We start from the raw sequence: 19159 nt of genomic DNA on the forward strand, positions 1-19159 counted from the left end.
AACAAAACGCTGAAAAAAAAAAAAAACATACATTCAGCACCACCAGTTGATGACTCCCAGTGTGTTTTCATTTCTGTAAGTTTCTCATTTCCAGCTTTGGTTCCTATCAGCAGCACAATAAGAAGAGAAAGACGAGGCAGCTCCGTACAGCAGGCGGCAATAACGCTAACATTTCAATACATCGTCTCCAACGGCAACTGGAACTTAGAAACTTCCGTGTATAATATCCACGACTTTCTTTTCTTTCTTTCTTATCCCGCATTGTGCGCAGGGTCGGCATGGTTAAGTACGGATCTGGCATGGTTAATTTTAAGGGGTGGCCGGATGCCCTCCCCCAGGACGGAATGAGTGTACCCCAGCTGTCTGCGTCTAATGTAAATCAGGAAATAGTGGGAATGTGTTTCTAATGTCTGTGAGTAGTGTAACTGAGGCGGGACGTGGGGACCAGCCCGGTATTCACCTAGTAGGATGTGGAAAACCGCCTAAAAACAACATACAGGCTGGCTGGCACACCGGCCGTCGTCGCTAACCCGCCGGGCGGATTCGATCGGGGGCCGGCGCGCCTACCCGAGTCCAGGAAGCGGCGCGTTAGCGCTCTCGGCTACCCTGGCGGGTGCGTATGATATCCACGACTATAAAATAAAAAACAGAGTGAAGTGTATAGGGAAAAGTCCCACAAAAAATACCACTCTCAATTTTTCAAGGAAACCAATATATTTTATTGTGTTGAATGAAAACGTCGCTAAGCGGCCTCGTTCGCTAGACACCACCGTCCATCTAGCTACTTGGTGCCTCCCCTAGAGAGAACACGACATCTACACCCCACGTGTACTTCAGAGCAGATAATCTATTTCAGGAACTCCTAACTGCTCCAATAAATTATTTACTATTTACACTTTCCATCGAGACGTAATCAGGAGAATTTATCGGCCATTACAGCGCTTCTGTAATGTGATGACTTTCAGAATTTTCTCTGCAACGGGTGTTGGAGAATAACGGCCGTCATGGTAAATCAAACACCTTTAAGCCTGGCATATATGTTCCGCCCAAAACCCACTTAGGAGGATTAGGGAAAAACTGGTCCACATTCAGGCTGGAGAACACGCAGTTTTCTTGGGTCCTGGCTCCAGGGCGCACAACAGCCATCTGGCGCGGTCAGGAAATTCTGTCACAAACTGACAATGCTCACAGCCTTTGCTTAACATTACCCTGTTCAAGTAGTAATAACGGTCGGTGGAGAGGAAATTTCAACAATTTAGAAAAAGAAAATCACATTTTTTTTTTATACAGCATCAGTATATGTCAGAGGCTGGGGAAATTTCTTAATTTCCCGTGGATGGAGCGACACAGTCTATTGGGGCAAAATTTAGGTGAAAATCACGCCCTCCAATTTCTGCAATCGATATATTTACAGCAGTAGACTCAATTTGAATCTTTCGATAACAGTCTCCTTCGGTGAACAGCGCCAACAGTTCGTCAGTGAGATGAATTCGGACCACGAAATTTATTCAGCGCGAGTAGTGTGTTCCGCTGACGTAAGCAGCATTTTATGCGACAGCACCAAATAAGTGACTTTTTCTGCTGAGTCATTACGGCTGCAATTTTGTACAGCTCTGTATTCACGCAGACTGCGTAATTCTGTTTTAATGAGGGACCCAAGCCCTCGCTAAAATCCGCACAGCGTGTAAACAAGGGTGGCACAGTAGGTGTACGATCAAAGGCTACAAATATTAGCGATGGCAAAGGCCATAACTTAGGTGCCACAGGATGAAAGAAATTTTAGCTTGTTATCAGAAAATAAAGTTGGCAGAACATGCTATATGCCAAAGATACGGCTTGTAAATGTTATACTTAAAGATGGCACGTCAGCGTTCACTATTTTCTGGGAAAGTGCCAGACTCAGCTTGCCAGTTATCGCTTTGAAATACGAAAGCAAAAACTTTTTTAAATTCTCAATCACGATGTCGCGTTTCGCTTTCGAGTCTTCAAGCAACAGTGTGATATTAACAGGTACAGGTGGTCCCACAATGCAGCAGTCCGCCTTCGTGGGCCAGTGGTTTGCATCGCCAGTGGTTCCGAGTTCGATAGTCTGTGACAACCTCGGATTTTTCTTGTATGTAAACGTCTTTATGCTGTCCATCCAGCCTCGTGGGCTGACAAAGGCTACTTGAAAAAACAGCGAGACTGACAATTAGATTGCAGAAGTAGCGACAAATTTAACGGCTAGCATCAGACTGGGAGAGAAACGATATTACTTTTACATACTATACAATCCACTATACGATATACGCCAGAAAACAGCTGGTATGAACAGTAAAAAATTGTATCAATTTGATTTATACTCTGGGGAAAAAAACAAAAGTTTTTATCAAGCTCCTGCAGATGCCTGCATTTCTATCGCTGGCTTACTTTCTCGAGTACAATAAATGGAAAATAGAATATTTCTAGCGTTAGCTGTGAAAAAATTTTCTAGTAGTTTTGAAATTGTTACAACAGAGTTTGCTGAGTGACTGCGTTGCTCTTGCGTTAGCGAAATAAACTCGTCACAATATTCGCCGTATTACAATAAAATCAAAAATTAAATCACAAATTTGTGGATAATGATTAAACAGACTACTCGTTATCTCTTGACAGGTATGCCATGTTTTTGAATGAAATCGAAGGACGCTTGGATAAAATACTTAACTCGCACTTTGAGGGGGTCGACGTCAGTCAGTCAGTCAGTCAGTCAGTCCGATTTGGTTTTTACAAGGTTTCCTTACCTCAAACGCAAGGGTGATAGGTCCTAAAAACCACCGTATCCTTCTAACAGCGGTATAATCATTATGGCCACTCTCTAGTAACCACGTTATGGAGCGTATATGAAACTTTTACGAGAGGAAAGGTCCCACGGTTGATATAATTTCACAGTCGACTATATTGATATTTCTATCACAACCACTAGCACAGACATTCTGTCCCTACCATAAATTGTATTTTTTATATATAAGACATCTTTGTAACAACAGCATTACATTGCTGACTGCTTGCTCAAATGAAGGACCATTCAATCCTTCTGAAATTCTATTTTAGGATTTATGCAAATGTTGAAACCAGTGAAATTCATCATCCTATGTTTTGCTATCGTGAAATGAAGTTCTGTACCAACTAAAAACAGCAACAGAATAATGGGTTTCACTGAAGACCTATTCACTTGGGTAATTACACAACTCGGTCAAGTACCAACGAAACAATTCATGGGGCAATAATGAATTTCAGTGAAATGACAATTTTCGAAAGTAACGTTCATTTAATTGATGATAGAGAAACAAATATGTTTCACCCACAGAACTGTAACTCTTTTTGCATCAGGTGAATTATTATAAATATAATATTAATCACAATTTTAAATTCTCCTTAACTTCGTAAATATTACAGAGTCGATAAATCTAACACCAGCTTTGGACTGTGCAAAATTTCCTTCAAAGTGATACATCATTTCAAAGTCGTTTTAAATTTCGTAATAACAAATTTATTTTATTTTGCTAAGGTGACAGAACGAAGGATGGAATAGTTGAGCCAAATATTGTTTCTACGACATTAATGTGCATTACGATTAATTAATATACAAAACGACGAACTCCTATGTAAAAACTAGTACAAATTAAAATTGTGCTAGCCATCAGGCAGCTTAATTCTACTATGAAGTGGATATTTACATTTCGTATTTGTGACCTAGCATCCCGTCGACTATTAGGGAAAGACATCATTCTTTTTTCCTGTGTGAGTAATGTTGAAGTAGGTCGTTGTGAACGACAATACCTGCACATTTATGACTGCCTTCCGAAGTTAGGTTGGTACCACAGGGAAAACATGGCCGATGCAGGTCGGTACTGTGACTGTATATGTTAATTCTGTCGACGTAATAAATGCAATTATATGGAACCGTAAGTGAATTGTGGCATCAAACTCCTAGAATGGACTACGACCAGTGTAGTTTACTCATTAAGCTTTACAGGAAATCCATAATATGGTCTTGTGGAATAACAGCAGGCTCAGAATTTAACTGTTTAACGGCCCTGAGTGTAGAAAACGCCATAACGGTCACCCTGCAGCGACCCTGCACAAATTGGAAGCTTTATCGGCGCGGAGTGGACAGTAATCTACATGTGGACGCAGATTTGGGTGGAGATGCAGAGCAGGTGTTGGTTAGAAAGCGGCTGGCGGGCCGTGACATCACGCTTCCCTTATACGCCCGGTACAGCGCACTGGCCACTCCCACGCACGACAGCCCCACCCGCCCCAGCCGTGCCGGCTTTCACGAGGCAGAATTCAGCATTCTGCCCGACTGCCTAACAGTATCAGACTGGTGGCAACTGGCAGCTTTCTCACGCTTTTGTGGTTTGCAGCAGAACGTCAACTTCAAGTCTATCAAGAAAACAGTGAAATACTTTGGTGTAACTTCGTATGGGCATATCAGCTGGATTAAAAATACTGTCGCCCCGTGCGAGACAACTTCCGCTTTATTCCATATCCTTAAAATTTTTCGGAATATATCCGCACAAGGCGCGAAGCGTAAACTGGTGGAATCACTCCTCCTTCCAAACGTGCACTCTAGCTATGTAATCCGAAAGTGCACTGTAGCTATTGAAAAGTGGCTACACTGAGCCACAGCGCCAGAGATTGCGCCAAAGAGTATTATTCAGCCGCCTCCACTGGCAGTTCTTGTCGAGAAGTCGTGGTGGAGAGTGCTTGTTGAGATGTAGCAGTGGTGAGTCGTTGTTGAGAAGTTCCCATGGAGAGTGCTTGTTCAGAACTTGTAGTATTGTTCTGATGGGCTAGACACCAGATGTTGTTGGATTAGGGATGCTATAATGTGCTTTTCGTCAATATATATGAAGGTAAAAAAAATTCCTTTTTTTATTTATTTCAATGTCTTAAACAATAATGCCTCTTGGTCACAGGTTCAGTCAACAAAGCATCTGGCTCGTGTTCTTGTATTAGACTGTATTTCTGGTTTCTATGTGCAATTATAGTATTTCTGGTTTTTTTTAGTTACTTCAGTATAAATGGTGTTTAAAATATCTGGTCTTATTGAGGAAGAACCGTGCCATATGTGTACGTTGAATCACATTTCCACACACAGAACAGCTACACTTGTGTTTTGTTGTTTCGTAGGTTTTATAGTTGCTGGGGACTTAATTAATTAATTGTGTTAACGGAAGTTTTCTCTCATTCTTTGTTGTTATTCTATGCAGTCAGATTGCGTACTAATACTAATCAGGGCCAACCGTTTACGAGACTTCGTAATCGGACAGACAGTTACGAAAAATTAAAAAGTATTTGCATTCATTATAAATTAATTAAGCCCCCATGGACTATGTACCCAACACGACACAAGTAACCCCCCAGACTGTTACAAGCAACCATCAACGCTTGTGTGCGTCTGCAACAGTGGTCTCTCTGATCATGTGAGCGGTTCATACTCCGAGTTAGGATATTTGCAGCCAGACAGTTTCCTGGCTAGCAAAACGCATTGTCTAATTACCTTCCGAACTTCACAGAAGCTCTCTCCTGGAAGAGGGAGATGAGGTACTGGCGAAAGGAAAGCTGTGAGAACGAGTCACGAATCGCGAGTCGTGCGTGAGTAGCTCTGTCCACGTAATTTACCCTGGAAGGAACACATATGGGATTTACTGAATGATTAATCTGGGTCTGGGAAAAGATGACGACGTACCTCAGGCTGCAGAAGAAGAAAATGTGCATGCTGAGCTGCCACTAGTTGATAGTGACAGTGAAGATGCTAAATGTGTGCCACTGCTAAAGACTGAATATCATTCCTCATTCTGTGAATGCTGTGATTTATGACTGCAATTATCTGTCATCTTATTTATGTCATTTCATTGTAAGCTAGTCATTTTTGTTACTGTTTTCGTGGAATTAATAAATAAAAAAAAGAGTCGGTAGAGCACTTGCCCACGAAAGGTAGCGGTCCCGAGTTCGAGCCTCGGTCCGGCACACAGTTTTAATCTGCCAGGAAGTTTGATATCAGCGCACACTCCGCTGTAATTTGAAAATTTCATTTTGGATCTATCATATCATAATCAAAACACATGCTCTAATTTATCTAGGGACTTAGATATGCCCATTCATAACATACAAGTATTCGAAAATCACTTCTCCATTGCAGCTGCCCGCCTTCGCAGTAACTTACTCTGCAGCCAATGCTCAATTCAACGTCGCACTTCCTTCTGTCGAGTTCGTAACTTTCCCGTAAAAGGGAATTAGTATAATTTATACTCATTACCTGAAACATTATGACCACTGCCCACGGCGAGACTGAATATCACCTGGAGGCGTTGCAGGTACATGACGCGATAAGGAAGCTGTATAAGCTGAGCACAGATGAATGCGGTATTATTCTAACGAAGATACGGGACGCAAATAGGGAAATTCACTGACGTAGGCGGATTTGACAAAAGGCAGATTTACCATGAACCCGCGCGTGGGAACGAAGCTGGTCGGCTGTTAGCGAGGTTACAGTCATGAGCATCTATGGAAAGTGGTTGATCGACAGTGAAACCACGATTAAGCGACTAGGTATTCGACGTCCACCGCTCACTACAGACCTTGAAGATTCTTGTCTTCTCTGTAAAGCAACATATAGGTGGCCATCCGTAAAAGATCTGACAACACAGCACAAGGCTGTTTCAGGCACAAGTGCTTCATAGCACACGGATTACCGCACAGTGCTCAATATGGTGCTTCGTAGTCGACAATACCTATGCAAACCCATACTGACCCACAGACATCATCAGTTACGATGGCAGGCCGCGCGGGATTAGCCGTGCGGCCTTAGGCGCTGCAGTCATGGACTGTGCGACTGGTCCCGGCGGAGGTTCGAGTCCTCCCTCGGGCATGGGTGTGTGTTTGTCCTTAGGTTAATTTAGGTTAAGTAGTGTGTAAGCTTAGGGACTGATGACCTTAGCAGTTAAATCCCATAAGATTTCACACACATTCGAACATTTTTTACGACAGCAGTGGGAACAGCATTATCGAGACTGGACCGTGGGTCAATGGAGACTTCTGTCGAATGAGTGACGCATCTTGTTACAGCAGGTCGATGTCTGTGTCCAGATACGTCGTTATCCTGACGAACATCTGCTCGAACAATGCACCGTGCCATGGGCGCAAACAAGTGGATGCAGAACTACGCTATGCTGGGCTTCCATGGGACCTGTGGTACTAAGCCAACACACCAAGACAGCTAACAATATGTGACCATTATTCCGGACAATCTGCTTCCCTTCATGCTTCATGCCTTTTCGACGGCGATAGCATCTTCCAGCATGGTACTCGTCGGTGTCAGGAGGCCAGTACAGCGTTACAGCATTTTGAGAAACACGATAATGAACTCATATTGACGTCTTTGCTCCTAAATTCGCCCAGAGGACGCTGGCGGGTTCCAGTTCTGCGCCCGCTATACACCGGTCCGTAATCTACGTAAACTGCGCAATGATCTCCGAAGGCATCTGGTGGCACATACCTCCAGAAAGCTACAAGGCCTTGTCGAATCAATGTCATGCAGAAACCCTGCTATACTACCATCGAAAGGTGGACTAATACCCCAATAAGGTGGTGATCGTAATGTTTTGGTTCATCAGCGTTTATGACCATTTCTCTCTGTAAAAGAGCGAAGTTCTGAAGTGAAGCAGCTGTAACCAGTTCTACGCTGAGGTGATAAGAATCATGGGATACCTCCTATTACCGTCTCGGATCGCCTTCTGCCCGGCGAACAACTGTGTGTCAGTGACGTGAAATCGTTGTTTGGGAACATTAAGTCCATGAATGGCTGCAAATGTTCTCCAAGTAGCCGAACAAACATTTCCAGTCAATGAAGGGTTCATTTAGACCAGAGGACCCAGTCCATTCCACGTAAACACATCCCACACCACCATGGAACCACCACCAGCTTGCACAGTGCCTTGTTGACAAATTGGTTCCATGGTTTTGTGGGATTTGCTCCAAACACGAAACCTACCATGAGCTCTTACCAACTGAAATCGGGACTCGTCTGCGCAGGCCACATTTTCCAAGTCGTCTAGTGTCCAATCGATATGGTCAATAGTCCAGGAGAGGCGCTGCAGGCGATATCGTGCTGTTAGTAAAGGCACTCGCATCCATCGTCTGCAACCATTGCCCATTAATGCTAAATTTCACCGCACTGTCCTAACGGATACGTTCGTCGCACCTCCCATATTGATTTCTGCAGTTTTTTCACGCAGTGTTGCTCGCCTGTCAGCACTGAAACTCTACGTAAACGTCACCGCTCTCTGACGTAAATTGAAGGCCGTCGGCCAATTTTGCCCGTGATGAGAGGTGATGGCTGAAATTTCGTATTTTCAGCACGCTCTTGACACTGTGGATCTCGGAATATAGAATTTCCTAACGATTTCCGAAGTGGTATGTCCCATGCGTCTAGCTCCAACTACCATTTCGCGTTCAAAGTCAGTTAATTCCCGTCATGCGTCCATAATCACGACGGAAACATTTTCACGGGATTCACCTGAATACAAATGACACAGCTCCCTCAGCGCATAGCCCTTTTATAACTTGTGTAGGCGATACTACCGTCATCTGTACATATGCATATCGCTGTCCCATTACTGCTGTCACCTCAGTGTAATCCGTTCTAATATTTTACATGTCTTGTCAAGCAATTTTAATTAGTGACTTCGTACGCCTCTGATCGTCGACCTATTTCGAGACGAACGTTAGGACGTGGCTAATCTCTGCCTTTTGGAGCTCAACGGGGCACTTTACCGAGCTCGTATAAGAGGTGTGCGGGTCTCTGGCGACGGGGAGTATACGATGTGCGTCGGAGGCCGCTCGCGAGTGGCTCCGGAGAGCACTTCCATCGACGACGCAAGCCTCGGGGACCCAGTTTACGGCCGCTCTCTCCGCCATTTACATGTCGCTGGCGGCGTCGTATCGCACCGCTTTCCGGGTATGCGATCCGTTCTGCACGCCCCAGCTTTTCTCAGAAGCGGACGCACTGCGCAGGCCCGTGATCAATAATTCTCGGCTATTGCCTCGCGGGAGCTGCTTGAGAAACGTACGCCCGCTGGTCGACGTCGAGGCGACGATACGCCTTTCTAAAATACAGCCGCTGAGGAAACTGTTGAAGAAAATAAGGAGGGAGAAACTACAGAACGAGGCCGTACTAGCCGTCAAACGAAGAAAGATGAGATTAGGAGATACGGATCACACGGCAGAATGGGGGAAGACTGGCGAAGGCATTTACCGGAGTCACATACGAAAGAACCGTATCTGCGTTTGACTTAAGCGACTTAGGGGAAACATAAATCTGGATGGTCTAACAGGGATTTGATCCGCAGTCCTCTCGAATCAAGAGTACAGTGTCGCCGCAACTGCGCCAGCTTCCTCGGTACAAGGGAATATTTCTGGTTTTTCGTAGTTTATCCATCTCAGCAAACGTCGAAAAAATTAGCAAACAGTTGCACAAAAGAAATTTTATTTCTTTACCGGTTTCAGGCACTTTAGTCTCCTTCAGAAGATAAGAATTCTCGAATCATTAGCGAGCGTAAAAAAAAATAAGCAGGTGTATACAGCGTAGTTACAGAACGTAGATGTAGATGCCTCAGGGTGCTTGCCGAGCGAGGTGGCACAGTGATTAGCACATTGGACTCGTATTGGGGAGGACGACGGTTCAAACCCGCGTCCCGCCATCCCGATTTAGGTTTTCCGTGATTTCCCTAAATCGCTTCTGGCAAATTTCGGGATGGTTCCTTTGACAGGGCACAGCCGATTTCTTTCCGAACTTGAGCTTCGTCTTTCATGACATCGTTGTCGACGGGACGTTAAACACCAAACGACTACTCCTCTTCCTCCTTCTCAGGATGTTTCCTCTCAACGAACCCCTTGATCACTCAAGCTGCGCAAGAAATTTCTTATCCCTTCTATTCTCTTATCTTAGCTGTTCATCATTCATGTTCCACTTTCATTGAAGGCAAATGCCTTCAGAAAAGACCACGTAATACTTGAATTTATATTCTAGAGTAACATTTTTTTCTTTTTAAGAAATGATATTGCCAGTCTGCATTTAATATCCTCTTCTGCCATCGTCAGTTATTTTGCTGCCCAAATAACACAAATCTATTATTTTGTTTGTCTTATTTTCAAATCGAGTTCCCTCAGAATCGCCTAATTCGACTACAGACCATTATTCTCCTCTTAATATTGTTGTGATTTTCATCTAACAACCTGAATGAGATTTTCACTCTGCAGCGGAGTGTGCGCTGATATGAAACTTCCTGGCAGATTAAAACTGTGTGCCGGACCGAGACTCGAATTCGGGACCTTTGTCTTTCGTGGGCAAGTGTTCTACCATCTGAGCTACCCAAGCACGACTTACGATCCGTCCTCACAGCTTTACTTACCCGCGAAACGCAAAGGTCCCGAGTTCGAGTCTCGTTCAGACACACAGTTTTAATCTGCCAGGAAGTTTCATCTAACAACCTGTTTTCAAGACGGTAGTCATTCCCTTCACATGATCTTCGACGTACTCTGTCGTCTCTGAACGAAGTACAATATCAACAGCAAACCTCAAAGTACTGATTTCATCTCTCTCTAATTAATGTTCGAAATTTCTTTATTTTAAAGCATTTTTATTAGGTCAATTTCTTGTCCGTTTGTATTTCAGTACAAACATCGCAACTGATTTTAAAATAACTTCTCCATAAGATACGGGCTTTAAATGTCCGCCGGCCGAAGTGACCGAGCGGTTCTAGGCGCTACAGTCTGGAACCGCGCGACCGCTACGGTCGCAGGTTCGTATCCTGCCTCGGGCATGGATGTGCGTGATGGCCTTAGGTTAGTTAGGTTTAAGTAGTTCTAAGTTCTAGGGGACTGATGGCCTCAGAAGTTAAGTCCCATAGTGCTCAGAGCCATTTGAACCATTTTCTTTCTTAAATGTCCAAAATAGCTCAGAACTGGATAACATTGCAATGTTAATTCGCTTTCTTGTCTGATGTGTGGCGGAAGGTACTTTGTGTACCAGCCATTTTCCCCTTTTCCTTTTCTAGTCGCAAATGTTTCGCGGTAAGAATGATTACTGGTAAGTGTCCGTGTGAGTTCGATGATCTTTAATTTTTATCTTCACGGTCTTTTCCCGAGATATACGTAGGAAGTAGCAATACATGGTGCAGATACTGTGATCATTCGTACCTTAGTATGTACCCACTTTAGTGTGTTTGTTGTTTCTTCCCGGCTATGCCTGTTAGTGTATACTGACCGTTTCGCGTCCTCACTTCAACACCTGACCTGCTGCCCAGGAGAAAATTAGTTTTAATGGCTGGCCCTTGCCACCTGTACTTGGAGGTACTAATCCATCTAAAAACATTCTACTCCTAACATCTATAGTTACTCGTCTGCAAACGAGGTACAAACTGATATAATGTTGTTCAGCACACTTACCAATAAGAAACCTGCACTTATACCCCTAAAATTCTGTATACTGGTTGATTCAGGCGAAGCGATACTTAACCTTAGTAGCATTATAGATATTTGAAGTTGATTGGAAAATTTCACACGCCCAAGTTTAAAAAGCAGGAAATAATTATTTGAATGAAAAGTTTTTAATATAACATGTTTTTAAAACTTCCCAAAAAATACAAAAATTTCTCCTAGCCTCATGCAGATTCGTAACCTCATACAGACAGTTCTGAAAGTATGCGCTTGTGAATTTTTAGTAGCTATGGCAGTAGTGTAAAAATTAAAACTAAAACCGAAGGGCGCATGCAATACATGTAAAGAGTGAAGACAGTAGCTATCGTCGTGAAAAATCGTACAACAGTTTGTATCATTTGCAGTGCAATCGAATTGTCAGATACTTTCGTGGACTACTCGTGCATCAATTGTATTTGCAGTCACCCCACGTTTTTTTACATCTACATCGATACTCCGCAAGCCACCGTAAGGTGTGTGGCGGAGGGTACCGTGTGCCAGAACTAGTCATTTCCTGTTCCACTCGCAAACAGAGCGAGGGAAACAACGACTATACGCCTCTGCATGTGCCCTTATTACTCGTATTTTATCTTCGTGGTCCTTACGCGCGATGTATGTCGGCGGCAGTAGAATCGTTCGGCAGTCAGCTTCAAATGCCGGTTCTCTAAATTTTCTTAATAGTGTTTCCCGTAATGAACTCCGCCATCCCTCCAGGGATTCTCATTTGTGTTCCCGAAGCACCTGCGAAACACTTAAGTTTTGTTCGAACTTACCGGTAACAAATCTAGCAGGCCTCCTCTGAATTGCTTCGATGTCTTCCTTCAATCCGACCTGGTACAGATCCCAAACACACTGGAATTTCTCACGAATAGGTCGCACTAGCGTTCTATACGCTGTCTCCTTCACAGGTGAACCACTCTTTCCTAAGATTCTCCCAATAGACCGAAGTCGACCATTTGCTTTCCCTACCACAGTCTTCACATGCTCGCGCCATCTCATATCGCTTTGCAACATTACGCCCAGACATACAACGAATTGACTGTGTCAAGCTGGACACTAGTAATACTGTATCCGAGAATTACCCGTTTGTTCTTCCTTACTCATCCGCATTAACTTACATTTTTCCACATTTAGGATTAGCTGCCATTCATCACACTAACTGGAAATTTTCTCGTTTTACATTTTACAAATTTTGTCACAGCAATTAAAAATCCCGAAGAGCACATTTTCAGGAGTATCTGCATCAATTAGGAATCTATGTGGGGGCTAGGAGGAAAAAAAACGTGTTGTATTAAGATTTTTATTTAAATAATTTTCTTTATTGGTTGCTCTTTATGTAGCTCGAATGTCTTGAGGGGTAGCCTGCAGCTTTGCTTTCCTTTCTCGTTTTCCGACAGATATGCAGCCTGGTTTCCGCAAACGTTGTCGATAACCTTTCGTTCCCTGTACTTTATCCCCCGACTAAAAAGCCGGGTACTTCGAACACTTTCGTTGCAGCTCGTAGTAAATTCGTTGAGCCGCTCTACAGCTACCGTCCAATAGTGCGGTTAGGAGACATATCCTGGGAGGTCTTAGTCAGCAGGTGCGCATCGCTCTGGCATCCGCAGTGACGTGACATGCTGGCGGCGGCCTACCTGTCATCATGTCGATGAGGGCCTCCAGGTCGGGGCTGAGGTGCCGCTCCTCGCGCTCGTTGAGGCCGAAGTCCAGCGCCCGGTAGATGATGAGGCCCAGGTGGAACACCACCTGCAACACACCGAAGCAACTCTTAGTGCACCGAGTACATTGTTGTTGTTGTGGTCTTCAGTCCAGAGACTGGTTTGATGCAGCTCTCCATGCTACTCTATCCTGTGGAAGGTTGTTCATCTCCCAGTGCCTACTGCAACCTACATCGTTCTCAATCTGTTTAGTGTATTCATCTCTTGGTCTCCCTCTGCGATTTTTACCCTCCACGCTGCCGTCCAATACTGAATTGGTGATCCCTTGATGCCTCAGAATATGTCCTACCAAACGATCCCTTCTTCTAGTCAAATTGTGCCACAAACTACTCCTTTCTCCTGATAACAAGGTTCTCCTGAGTAGTCCCCGCCCGGAGATCCGAATGGGGGACTATTTTACCTCCAGAATATTTTACCCAAAAGAACGCCATCATCATTTAACCATATAGTAAAGCTGCATGCCCTCGGGAAAAATTACGGCTGTAGTTTCCCTTTGCTTTCAGCCGTTCGCAGTACCAGCACAGCAAGGCCGTTTCGGTTAGTGTTACAAGGCCATATCAGTCAGTCATCCAGACTGTTGCCCCTGCAACTACTGAAAAGGCTGCTGCTCCTCTTCAGGAACCACACGTTTGTCTGGCCTCTCAATAGATACCCCTCCGTTGTGGTTGCACCTACGGTACGGCTATCTGTGTCGCTGAAACTATTTTCTCCGTTGTCACTGGAATTTTACATCGAAGTTCTCTCTAATAGCAGGAGACAAAAGAAAAATATGAGACCCATAAACTTCGCCAGCAAGGCTGAAACTGTCCGCTTTCGCATCCCACAGAGTCCCTGTTATTTTTCTTCACTTTAATATCCAAACATAAATTCTGACTTACAGCAGTAACGTAACTGTTAATGCTGCTCTCTGGTGCTGATGTGTCTATTAGGTCTGTGGGGGAAACGTGCCAGATGCTGTTCGATGGCCATGTAGGTAAAGTTTGAAAAGCTCCTAACCTAGTCGTTCCTATGTTTTTCAACTGTTTGTTATCTCTTCTTTCACCTCTGCGGTCACCTGTTAATGTTACAATGTCAAGCTGCACCGTGGTTTGCTGTCCAAACTGAACTGTACGATCCCCAATAAATGGCTGGTTAAGTCAGTTGAAAGATGGGACGAAGGCAAGCCTATAGTTACGTCGGTACTAGTTGATCCCTGACAGCCGGTAGCGCTGTTGCCAGCATTCAACTACGAAGCGCTAACGGCTGAAGTCAGAAACAATAGCCGTGTCTAGAGCTCCGGTAACAATGAGGCGTTGCAATAGAGACGTTTATAGAATCTGGTTGCAGCAGGCGCGCGAAGCCCCTGCGCATAGCTCACTGCAACTGTCATGGATATTCTTACAGCGACTCGACTATAGTACCGCACTGCTTTGTTTAAACCAACCCATGGGTTACAGATTGCATTTTTTACTACTTTTTAAATATGTATTTCAGATGCCAATATCGATTTCGGAAGACATACATTATACTACCGAGGTTGTTAAGACTTTCGTGGCCACTTGTTGACAAACTGTCTATTGGCTTCTGTCTCGGGTTCTTCGGCCGACGTTCATCTAATGATAAGTTTTGACAATGCCAGCCACTCGTGCTGGGGAAACATCAGTAAAATCATTAGATGAACGTCGGCCGAAGAACTCGAGACAGAAGCCAATAGGCAGTTTGTCATACTACCGAGGGTTACCATCAGAAGCAGTTCTACGATGGAAGTGCTATTTTATTTAAAGTTTTTGTGCTGTATGAATAATTGAATGACCTTCCTGACAAGACTGAGATCGTCAATGGACCGTTCTGTTTCAACTTTCACCAGTTTCCTATTTTAGTTTTGTGATTGGTTCTATGATTGAAAAGCGTATTTTCGAAGATCGTGGTCTTGTTTGAATCGTACGCGGTATCATCATCATCATCTTCTTCTTCTTCTTCTTCTTCTTCTTCTTCTTCTTCTTCTTCTTCTTCTTCTTCATCATCTTCATCATGCAACTAATGACTACCCTGAACGTCGATACCGGTAATAGCTGTAATGATTTGCGATAAGATACAAAAATAAGATTGTTTTCCCGTAAATGACCGTCACGAAGCTCAGTCATCACATGGCTGATTGAAACAAAATGTGTAGATCTCTCTCTCTCTGTATCTATCTATCTATCTATCTATCTATCTATCTATCTATCTATCTATCTATCTATCTATCTTCCTTCAATACCACTAAGGAGACGAGTGCCTTTTCCCACTGCGTTACAACTAATTTTGCTTTTTAATACTCCGATAGCAATCGAATTAGCCATTTAGGACTAGGAATTATTAACTAGTTGTCCACGACTCCGCATTTGGTGCGAAAAGTTCAACAGAAACGTTGGATCAAGACGGCACAAGGCAGGCGAATCTAATTACAGGTACCTTAATTTTCTATCTAGCGATCGTAACCGTAATCTTATCCACATTGTGTGTCTTCATGTAAGTCATCTTCAGCAGCACGTTATTGTCTCTACTGCCTGCCTTCCATGGAGAATTGATTCCTCCGTGTATCTCAATGGAATATGTTTTTAAACGTTGCTATATTAATGGCGATTTCGTACTAACTATAAATTTATTTTCTATTTTGTTGGACCTCTGAAATATTGGAGCAAGTGTTCTGAAAGACGTTCCTCCTCCCTCTTGGACAAGGTGAGGCGGAAGCATGGGAACTAACAGAGGAGTGTCAAAATTGTTTTGTGTACCACGACTTTATATTTCGTCTAAATGACAAAGCATGGTTGGGGGTTTCCGAGGGAATTCAACAGGTACATGAAATCCTGTGTTACTGAGATCGCCTTTGTCTATCAATTACAGATGAGATAACATTGAGAATTTCCTTTACAAATATTTAACTAAAAAAACTTCAGTAGTGGAGAGCCGATTCTCAGTGTCCCCTGGTCCTGTTACAGGAAGGCACACAGGGATATGCGTTTCCGTATGTACAGAACTGACTTCGTACTAGGGTCTTGAAACGCAAAGAGAGTTTAAAGTGTCAAATGTTCGCTGAAGGAGAAAATACCACATGCTTCGTTGAAGAAAAACAGAAGGCGAAAGTGAAACTTGCTGCAGATTAGAACTGTGTGCCCGACAGACTCGAACTCAAGATCATTGCCTTTTGCGGGCAAGTGCTCTATCGGCTGTACATCCGAGTACGATTCACGACCCGTCCCACAGTTTTGCTTCAGACAGTACCTCACATCCCACTTCCCAAACTTCACATAACCTCTCCTGAGGAACTTGCAAGACAAGCACTAGAAGAAATGATATTCAGTTCTGGAAACATTCCCCAGGTTGTGGCTAAGCCGTCTCCGTAATATTCTTTCTTCCAGTAGTGTTAGCCTTGCAAATTTCGCAGGCTCTCTGGAAGGTAGGAAATGAGGTAATGGCGGAAGTAAAGGTGTGAGGACGGATAGTGAATCGTACTTGGGTAGCTCAGTCGGGAGCACTTGCCTGCGAAGGGCAAAGGTCCCGAGTTCGAGTCTCGGTCCGGCACACAGTTTTATTCTGTCAGCAAGTTTCATATCAACGCACACTCCGCTGTAGAGTGAAAATCTCCGTCCAGAGAGCGGAAGATATACTAAAATGTACCGAAACAGGACAAGTCCGCACTAAGGGTGATCTGTTATTAGAAGCTGTCTAGCCTGTTCATGCCGTAGATTACTGGATACAATTTCGATAGTAATTAATATATCAGTAGAAGTTTATGAACGAGTTGTGTAGGAGTACGCCGTGTGCATGTGTGCCTCACGAACTTGCACTGACTGTCGTCGTCTGCAAACAATGCGCGTGGAGAGGAGCTGCAAGGCCATAAATCTTCGGATGCCCACGTCAGCCAGCAGACAATGACGACGTAAGTCACAGTAACGGCCTCATCAACATTGTAACGGCACGTAACGACGCGCGGCTGAGGATTTAAAACGAGAATGCGCTGATTGACACCCAGACGCCCAGCGGCGCCGCCGAAGCCCGCCACACACACATGATGCAGTCTCTGCCCGCCTACGGCTTCTGCGAAGGCCAGCAGCCGCGAGAATTTCCTCGCTCACTGGCTAATCAGCCGTCGCAGGCGTGGCTTCCGTGGTATCTTGGCAGTACGTGGACGGTGCAGGAAAAACGCTAAGCGTGTTAACAACTAAGCTACACCGCACGGCGTAAATGAAGACTGTAGGAAAAAAAATTGATATTCTAGAAGAACGGAAACGCGTTGTGTGTATTCCTGTCCGATGCCATTTCACTCAGCACATCAAAGCAGTTTATGCACCTGAGCAAAATAGAGTGCATACATTCACTACTTACATGTAGCACTGAGCGAACCTAATGATTAAGAGTGGGTGTATCCTCCCTAAGTTGATATGTGTGTGTGTACTGTGATCAAACAATGTAGTTCAAGTTGTGGTTTTATATTGTCGCCCCATGAGCCTGTGACATGAGCCATACCTACAAGTCAACATAGGTCCATTTTTCTTTTGCATCCAAGTTACGATTTTTGTATCCTGTCATTTTACAACAGCACATTTTATGCACCCACACAGTCTCATCATTTTGTTTTGATAGAATTTTCAGTACATGCAGAATTACCACTTTCTATATGTAATACCGTCAGGCGATGAATGAAGTTCATCTTTTAATTTGGTTGTCATTCCAAGAATCGGGTGTACTGCCGGTGGCCTGTGTCTTCCCAGCACGGCATTCCGACGTCCTAACTCGGCGTCTTCTTCAGGTGTTTCCCGAGTGCTAACCACTGCGTTTACGATGCCGCAGTATCGTGCTGGGAAGACCACTGGCAGTGTACCCTACTGTACGAGATGACGAAGTTCATCTTCCTTTTTCTTATTTTCAGGATCCTGGCGAGCCCAGTTGTCGCATCTGGATGGACAGCTAATTATAAAGCTGTTTGCGAAAGGCACAGGTCTTCAAACGCAAAAGATTTAATGTTAAGTATGTTCACACTCATCGGCCACATGCTGTTTTAAGATTTAAATGGTCGTAATGGATTTTGAATACAAAACGTTTTTTTTAATCATAAATGGAAATAAAGCCTATACGGAAATGATGAACGAGCGGGCCGCCCAGAAGCCCCGGGAAATATATTCGTTTGTTAGAAACATATTCAGCCTACACGAAGAATAATATTTCAAGATTTTACAGACTGTAATTTATGGAAAAGTCTAGAAGACGCATATATCCAGGAGTTAATGTCCAATATCTGATGTTGATGGCATTGATGTGTTATTCCACTATGAAACATTAATAGGTTTTAACTGTAACACTGTATCAATGCTTGAGAGAGGCCTACGACAGTATTATTTGGTATCCACTGTAATGAGTACTGCGCAAACCCATAGCAGGATATCCTCAACAGCTATTGCAGCAGACTTATTGCTTCTAAGGTGTTAAGTTTTGTAAGAGTACAATCCTTCGAAATCCTACTGAACCTATGTAAGGGGTTTTTTTTTCTTTTTTACAGGAGTGTGCTGTAGCCCCAGTGAAATTCGGTGGTGGTCTCTTACTTTTCCCTCGTTTGGGTCAGAGCAATTGAGTTTAATCGTTTGTAAATCGACCACATTTTATGAATACGTTGTAGCTAATAGAATACTTCCCACGAAGCGGTAACTGTTTCTGATCTGACGTACGCAATATTTGCGTAATACTTTTCCTATCCACAAAGAAGTAGGCTCCTCATTCTTCATAGAATACCATATGGACTTGGAGTGCTGATACATGAATTCTACATATAATCTTTGCAGAGGAATAGAAAAGTGGCAGCGTCAAGGTAAAATCGCTCGAGATTGTTCTCCATTCATCGTGAAGAATGGAAACGAATGTCCTTAACCACAGGTAAAATGTGGTAATTTTAGCAATCTGATGTCAGTTACACAGCTAGT

The 19159-nt window shown here is 43.8% G+C and overlaps 1 protein-coding gene across 1 annotated transcript in view; it reads right to left on the bottom strand.

The window, feature by feature from the left end:
• LOC124795830 (protein spire homolog 1-like) overlaps positions 1–19159 on the bottom strand; it is a 679725-nt gene that overhangs the window by 405204 nt on the left and 255362 nt on the right. Inside the window, exon 3 of the mRNA XM_047259913.1 lies at positions 13140–13251. Coding sequence (XP_047115869.1) covers positions 13140–13251 — 112 coding nt within the window. The remainder of the gene's footprint in view (positions 1–13139; positions 13252–19159) is intronic.

This window comes from Schistocerca piceifrons, chromosome 4, assembly GCF_021461385.2.
Source record: "Schistocerca piceifrons isolate TAMUIC-IGC-003096 chromosome 4, iqSchPice1.1, whole genome shotgun sequence".
Lineage (NCBI taxonomy): Eukaryota > Metazoa > Arthropoda > Insecta > Orthoptera > Acrididae > Schistocerca > Schistocerca piceifrons.